General features: G+C 40.6%; 1 protein-coding gene across 1 annotated transcript in view; it reads left to right on the plus strand.

Moving 5' to 3' along the window:
- The window catches only part of MIPEP (mitochondrial intermediate peptidase), a 174948-nt gene extending 167519 nt beyond the window's left edge, over positions 1-7429 (plus strand). The window contains exon 19 of the mRNA XM_025875187.2: positions 7157-7429. Coding sequence (XP_025730972.1) covers positions 7157-7254 — 98 coding nt within the window. The 3' untranslated portion in view covers positions 7255-7429. The remainder of the gene's footprint in view (positions 1-7156) is intronic.
- The last annotated feature ends 663 nt before the right edge of the window (positions 7430-8092 follow it).

The following is an 8092-nucleotide window of genomic DNA, read 5'->3' on the forward strand; positions in this document are numbered from 1 at the left end:
CAGTCAAAATTGCTACATGGAAGAAACCTCTGAGATGTGTTACGCGCTGTCCTCACAAGAGAGTCAATAATCGAAAAACACAAAGCCCTGTTTCCCAAGGAGTTGCTAGTAAGCAAAATACATTCTGCTTTCTTTTCTAAAATAAAAACCCTGCTGCCACCCCCTGAAGCATGCCTCCCATCTGGGAGACCGACCTCTCAGGCAGGGCCCGTCACGGTGTCGCGCTCCTCCCACAGCTCCGTGCCTTACGGCAGCTTCCCTTCTGGCCTCCTCCTCCGCCCCCAGACTTTCAGACTATTTTCATGACAAATCCACTTGATCCTTTTAGGTGCTTTTCCAGCCAGCTGTGTCCTCTCTCTTGAGGCTTGGTAATCATAACTTTGAACAGCGTCCCAAACAAATCCTACTTTTGTTTCCTAAGATTGTTTCCCATTTCACTTGAGAAACAAATATTTTTTAGTTTAGTTAAATAGAAAACTAATACAATCTTTCTTGCCCCATACTTTTCAAGTTATGGTTGCCCGTGGAGAGAAACCCGATCTCATTTTCCACTTTAATCAGTTTCCACATGTCCATCTGGGCTGTGGTTCTCACACTTCATCAGGGTCACTGACTGCCGAGCCCACTCCCAGTTCCTGATTTGTTAGGCCTGGGGTTCCAGACCCAACATTTGTATTTCTAGCAGGTTCCCAGGTGATACCTATGATGTTCATCAGAGAACTACATTCTTAGAACCAGTAGGTCATATATTTCTATAAAACAGATTCTTAGTCATTTTTATGTATAGTATATATACTCTATCTTCCTAATAAATAGTTAAATCATCTTTTTGCCCACCTTCAATTGACTTTAGGCACTCTGGTCCACAGTGAGTGAGTGAGTGAGTGAAAGAAAAAACCCTGACAGAGATTTTATTTCTAGTTACTTCAGTCACCCTTCTTTGCTTTCACTAAACTTTGGTCACACTCAGCCACAGTTTTATTGGATTGGGCACCCTTGCTTGGTGTTCAGCAATATAGGAAATGGACCCAAAGAAGAGATAGAACTATTCTACTTCTCTTCCAAGGCTCAAAATAATTCGAATGTTTTTAAGTGCCCCAGTCATTTCCCGTATTCTCGAGGTGCTTAGTAAAAGGGGCCAGAACAAGAGTCCATTTCTGCCACGTTGTCTTAGAGCTGTAATTAAACTGCCAACCAGGTGCCCTGTCATGTTCTCAAAGAATTGTATTAGTTGCACATCCGGACAGGCACTCAAGAGGTTAAAGAGTTCCTGCCAAGAAGGTGTTGATATTTAAATGATGGCCTGGTTACATTATGTATTACATATCACAGACTAACAGGGCATGAACTTGCAGCTTTGTACACATACACAACTCATCCTGGACCTGACAAAATCTGTTCTTGGTAAAAGCATAGAAATAGGCATCATTGGGAGCCCCTTCAACATGTAAGGGCTTCTGTTTGCAAGGGGTTACCACAGATACTTGGAGGCCACGCAGAAAACATCCTAAAGTGCAGAACTCCTAGCTACTTTTCTCTGCCAGTATCATGCCTACAGCTGCAGGGGCAGCCAAGCGTGGCTGAGCATTGTGCCTGGAGAGGAAGAGCCATTTTCCTGGTACCAGCCTTTTCAGCAGAGTTTACTCCCCACGTTCTCTGTGCTCTACCTCCGGGGATAGTTTAGTAGTTGTGACTGAGGGTGAAGTGTCCTCAGTAGCACCAAAACCCAGCTGCCCATAAAACAGTGGACATTTTGGCTCTGTGTTCAAGGCAGTAAGGGGACAGTTAATAAGTTGGGTCCATATAGCCATGGGTGGCATCAGGAAGCTATCAGACCCTCCCCCAGCCCCCAGAATATCTCCACACAGGTGGGTTTTGTCATATCCAGGATGCTGATGTTGAAATATGCACCTTTTTAGAATGTGTTGTTTTGCAAAAATCTAGGGCCTGAGGCAGTATAATATATCACAGTGCTCTGGGAGCATGGGCTCTGGCACCTGCCTTCAGGGTTCAACAAAAAAAGTAAGAGTTCTGGGAGCATGGGCTCTGGCACCTGCCTTCCAGGGTTCAACAAAAAAAGTAAGAGTTATTGACCTCTCTTCACTCTGTTTTCTTACTTGTGAGATAGGTTCCTCACAGGTGGGTTTTAGCACAGTGCCTTGGCACACAGTGAATGCTCAGCAGATAACTGCTGTTATCACTTTGTTGTTTGTTTTCCCATAAACCCTTTCTAGACCAGCTGTTGGGGGGGGGTCAGGTCCTCCTGCCTGGTATCTATCCCTTCTTTATTTCCAGCTTTGTGCCAATAGGCACCATAAAGAAGAGCACATAGTACGATTTGGAAACCCTTACTGCTTCAAGAGTCAATCTTGGAATCCTTTTGATATCATAATTTATTTTAGTGAGGCCCAGCATAATTGCCCTCGTACTTCAAGGTTATGAAACATGCTAGTTTGAGCAGAGCAGTCGAGACGAAAGTGTCCTGGCTTGTACCAACTTTTATTAGCCCATTTGCCTCTCAGGTAAAATGAGGAGAAAAATAAATTAAATCATCATTCTTCAACTACTCATTATATATTCTCTCTTCCTCTGGGATGAGTAGATGAAACTCAACTACCTCTTTTCCTTTTTATGAACTAATATGTACAATGTCCTAATGCAGTTTTGTCTTTCTTACTTTGCTGTCAACACTTTTTGTAGTTGTGCAATTTCAGTCCTTTTGGCAACATCAGTCTGTCTTCCCTCCCTCCCCCCCCCCCCCAAGTTAGGTGACTTCCACAGTGAAATATGTTTGTAAATTCCACCCACTTCTGGACCTAACAGCCCCAAGCTGGCTCCCAGGGGCTCCCAAGAAACTGTGGGTCTAATCATCACCCTTTAAGATCAAGACTTGAAGACAAAGGGGACATCTTTGTCAGCTTCTTAAAAAAATCAAAGAGTTCCTGGAATTTTTTTGACCATACACACATATAAAAGCTAATTTCTAACTTGGGGAACTGCCTGAAAACACTGCATTTTTCTTTTAATTCTCTGTGTAGAAGTTAGTTCATGTTGACACTTGCAGAACATTTAAATCTAATTAAAGCAAGGATACCATGACAATATGCCAAGAGAAGTCTTGCGTCAGGATCTATTCTTTATCCCTTTGGGTCTTGATTTCCTCTTTTGGGGGCCTTCATCTTTAGCGGTTACATGATGTACAAAATTACCAAACCATTTACTGCTGACCAGATTTGACTTAAAAATACCAGGAGTGTGTATGTTTTTAAAAGCTTTTGCTGTGGCCACGATTGCCATTCTCTGAGATGCGGGCATGGTTGAGGATGGGGAATTGGAGAGGGACGTGTGCTAGTTAGGTCCATGTCCTGAGAAGGACAGAGCAAGGTCATATTTATATTGGCAGTTTGTCGAGTTAAAACGAACCACTTCAAAGGGGCAGGAGGCCATGCTTAACTGAATAGGTTGGCTCTAAATAGACGGGTTTTACCTTCTGACAATTCCAGGCATTTAATTTTAAACAACCAGTCATTTAATTATAGAATGTTTCACATACTAAAAGGAAGAGAAGGGTGTAATAGGTTAACACATTTGATTGAAAGCCTTGTTTAAATGTTTTCCCTACAGCTGTTCCCTGCATTAAGAAACTTGGCGTGTAGGAAATCCATGAAACCCGATTTATTAATCAGGTTGCTTCTACTTAAGCAATAACCTGCATCTAAAGATCCAATGGGAAACGTGCTACCCTAGCAATTATCAAAGACTCAGCATTTCTATCCTTAGTGACACAGCTGAATCAGAGGAAAGGCCTTCTTTCACCCATAGAGGATTATTTTACTGTAAAAAGAAAATCGTGTTTTGCACTTTCATGTTGTAAATAAAGACAGAGCAATGACATTGTCTTTCAGTAACTGCTCCTTATTTCTCAGATCATTCCTTTTTCTTTTTTCTTTAAGATTATTTATTTATTTATTTGACAGAGAGAGAGAGAGAGACAGCGAGAGAGGGAATACAAGCAGGGGGCAGGGGGAGAGGGAGAAGTAGGCTTCCCGCAGAGCAGGGAGCCCGATGCGGGGCTCAGTCCCAGGACCCTGGGATCATGACCTGGGCCGAAGGCAGACACTTAACGACTGAGCCACCCAAGCGCCTCTCTCAGATCATTCCTGAATAGAGATAGTAGAATTTGAACTTGAATGAGGATGAAACTATTTTGGTCCACAGTTGAAAACATTACAATATTCTTATTGTTCTTAACTACTCCAGGTCTAGTTAGTGGCTTACGAGTATGTGTTTGGAGCTGCTGTTTTTATGTCCGCCACACAAGCCAGTCCTTGGGCAGTTTCCCACATAGTCGCTCTCACCACTGGGAATGACCATGTCTGTGTGTCCCGTCCTGGGCCCACCTCTAAGCTCTCTGTTCTCACTGCCGACTGAGGCCTGGTAGCCTGTACATGGAGCCACTCCCCTGGCACCTAAATGTGACAAGCTATTGGTTTTCTTCCAGCACTCTGGCTTGGTTACCTTACCATCCTGGTCACTCTGGTTCCCAACCTTAGAGTCTTCACGAAACATGTCTCCCAGAGCCTCCTCCAGCCTTCCTCCAGCCCCCCTAGACCACTTCGTGGTCAGTATACATTCTGCCTTTTCCCACCTTGGGACCTTCCTGCGTGGTCCTCTCCACCTGGAGGGCCCTAATTTGAACCCGAATCTTCTCTATCCTTCAAGTTTCTACTCAGATCCCAACCCTCCACAAAGCCTTCTAAATCTCTCATCAGAATTCATCTTCCACCCTCTCTCCTCCCACCAATTGCACTTTGTATGCTTTTAACACCCACAGTTGAGTTTTCCCCAATGTTTTATGTTTAACATTTTCAGACGTTCAGAAAAGTTGAATGACTAGCACAGTAAACACTCATGTATTTGCCATTTAGATTCTACAGTGAACATTTTGTTGTCTTTGTCACACATCCAGCCATCCATTCCTCCATCAGCCCATCAATCCACCATGTGTACGTATTATATATATAATATACGTAATTTTTCAAATCACATGTCAGACGGCAGTACATTTTACCCATTTTCATACGCGTACTTGTTTACTTTTTTTTTTCAAGAGTTCAGCTTTTACTTTTCTTTTTTAGATAAAATTTATATACAGTGAAATGCATAAATCTTTAATGTAGCATTTAATGAATTCTGATGCAAGTATGCACCTTAGTAACCAGTCACTATCCAGATATAGAACATTACCATCACACCAGAAAGTTGGCTTGCGTCCCTTCTCAGTTGATTGTCATCTCCAGTCCCGAAAGCATCCACTGTTCTGATATTTTTTCACCACAGATTAGTTGGGCCCACTTTTGGACTTCCTATAAATGAAGTCAAACAGGATATACTCCTCTGTGTAAGACTTTTTGAGATTCATCCATGTTCTTGCATATATCAGTGGGTTGTTCCTTTTTTGTTGCTGAGTGATACTCCATTTAACAAATATACCATGTATGTTTATCCGTATCCTGTTGATAGAAACTTGTATCGTTTCCAATTTAGGGTTGTAAAGTCCTTTTTTGTTGACATACCTTCATTTCCCTCAGGTAAATACCTAGGAGGAAATTGCTGGGTCATAGGGTAGGTGTGTGCTTAGTTTTATAAGAAACCACTAGATCTTTTTCTAAAGTGGTTGTACCATTTCACCCTTCCATCACTGATGTGTGACAATGCAGGCTGGCCCACAGCCTTGCCTACATTTGGTCTTTGTAATTTTAGCCATTCTGGTGGGTGTGTTGTATCCTTTTGTGGTTTCAGTTTTCTTTTCCCAGATGACAATGATGTTGTATCTTCTCAGTGCCTGTTAGTTGTGTTTATTTGGTTGCCTTCTTTTGTAAAAGATCTACTCAAATCTTTTGTCCATTTTAATTTTTTTCTAATTCTTTTTATGGTAAGTTGAAGGAGTCCTTTATATATTTTGTATACCAATCTAATGTGAGATATATATTATGTTGAGTATTTTCTCCCACTCTGTCATTTACCTATTCATTTTCTTCATTGTTTCTTTTAAAGAATAGAAGTTTCTTATTTTGATGAAATCAGTATTGCAATTTTTTTCTTTTATGGTTATTACTTTCTTGTCCAAAGGAACCTTTGCCTACCTTGAAGTCACAAAGGTATTTTCTTCTACATGCTTCATAATTTTAGCTTTTACAGTTATTCATATTGTGATGTAGCTTGTTCATCTTTGACTGACCTGGCCTGATCCTTTCTACACAGCAAATATATTGAATTGCATTAAAGGTTGAGATTGTAATAAAGGACTCTGGCAATCTTTTAATGTCTCCGTGTTGAAATGAGTTTTATGGGATCCACCCCCAAATTAAATGCCAGTGTATAGAGCCCCGTCCAACCATTTTGAGTTACCATTATCTGCCAAGAATATAGGTCAAGGCAGCAGGTTGATTGCTTGAATATGTGCCTTTGGCTTCTTTGGAGTGAAGAGTAGAGATAGATTTAGCTTTTTACTGAATTGTTAATATGTGCTAGACACGATGCCTCATTGTTTTTCTACTACATCTTCTTGTTTTATCTTGATAGCCACCTTGAATGTTAGATGAGGAAATCTGAGTACCAGAGATGTTAAGTGACTTCCTCATTACTCAATTAGAAAGTTGGAAAGCTAGGAGTTCTCCAAAATAGGAAAATCTGGAGGAAAGCCAATAACTTGATTCTGATACAAGATTTCCACAAAAGAATAACATTTGATTGATTTTAAAGTGTATGAAACTAGATAATAAAACTTGATAAACAACTAAACATATTAAGTTCTGAACCAGCGCACTCAAAGATAACTAAAAATTCAGCCTAACATCACTCTAAGTATATAGTAATATCTGCAATATAAAAACTCTTGGGACACGAATTTGGTCCTAAATCTCTATGTTAACAGCTGACTAGATAGTAAGAATATATTAAAATCATAAGTAGCCTCAGGGTCCACCCACTGCCCAAGAATTATTTTCACTCATGACTTTTTGTAATGTTTACATAAGCAGGTCATACAAGTTCTCATTTCAGAAAGCCAGAATGTTCCCCTCGTGTATAGTGTCTTTGTCCCTCTTTATTGTCTGCAGGTGGATGTGTTGGCTGATCTTTTCTTTGTTCGCAGGTATGCTTCAGAAGTGTCCTTCTATCGATGACTTTGTAAGTGCCCTTGTTTCCGACTTGGATCTGGACTTTGAAACTTTCCTCATGGATTCTGAATGATGGAAACACCTTGGCTCTTTTAAATCAAGGTCCTGTAGATATGAACTTTGTTGTAAATGCTACAGCTGTGAACACTCGTTTCTGATTTCAGTATTCACTTCTGTAATAACTTCTGAAAACGCTTAAACTGATGGAACTTGGAATAAATAATTTGTTTTAATTATGCTGGCTTTTAGCCTGTTTGGCAGATTTTTTGAACATATGGAAATCTACTCAGGTAATAAAAACTAGAGCCTAGTGTTGTTAAATTCAAGGTATGGGCACTTCCTTAAGCCAACCAGTCTCCTGTTGAACTTTTCCCCTTGTATCGATCTCTAATTGGTTAAATTAGAGACTTAATTAAAAGCAAACTTATTTTAGTTTGAAACAGTCTTTGGGAGAGTTACACAGTGTAGTTCTTTTGAATGATTACCATTGGAAAATGCACTTGGAGCAAGTATGGTTTCCACAGTACTTACAGTTGACTGCACTGGTTTGCTCTGAGTGCTTAGGCTATACAGATGGACTCAGAACAGAGAGGACTTGAACTTGTGTTTTTCTGGCTTGATTATGAATGTACAAAGATAAGTGCAATTACCAAGTGATGTGCCAAGATCCAGCATAAATGAGGAAAGGGGAATTCAGACCGTGTCTGGCTTCATCCTGAACCCATCTGCTTTACATTCTTGCATATTGTATCACTGTGTGTTAATAATAGAAAAGAAATTCTTCAGTGGGGTTTTCCCACCATCAAAGTCAAGAATTTAATTATAGACTTGAGCTTAAAATGACATCTGCTAGCAGCCTCTTCGACTTCCCACTAAATGACCAAAGATGGTGCAAAAAGGCTAGATTTGAA

Source organism: Callorhinus ursinus, unplaced genomic scaffold (genome assembly GCF_003265705.2).
Source record: "Callorhinus ursinus isolate GAN/ISIS: 27379988/994484 unplaced genomic scaffold, GSC_fseal_2.0 scaffold7, whole genome shotgun sequence".
NCBI classification, from domain to species: domain Eukaryota; kingdom Metazoa; phylum Chordata; class Mammalia; order Carnivora; family Otariidae; genus Callorhinus; species Callorhinus ursinus.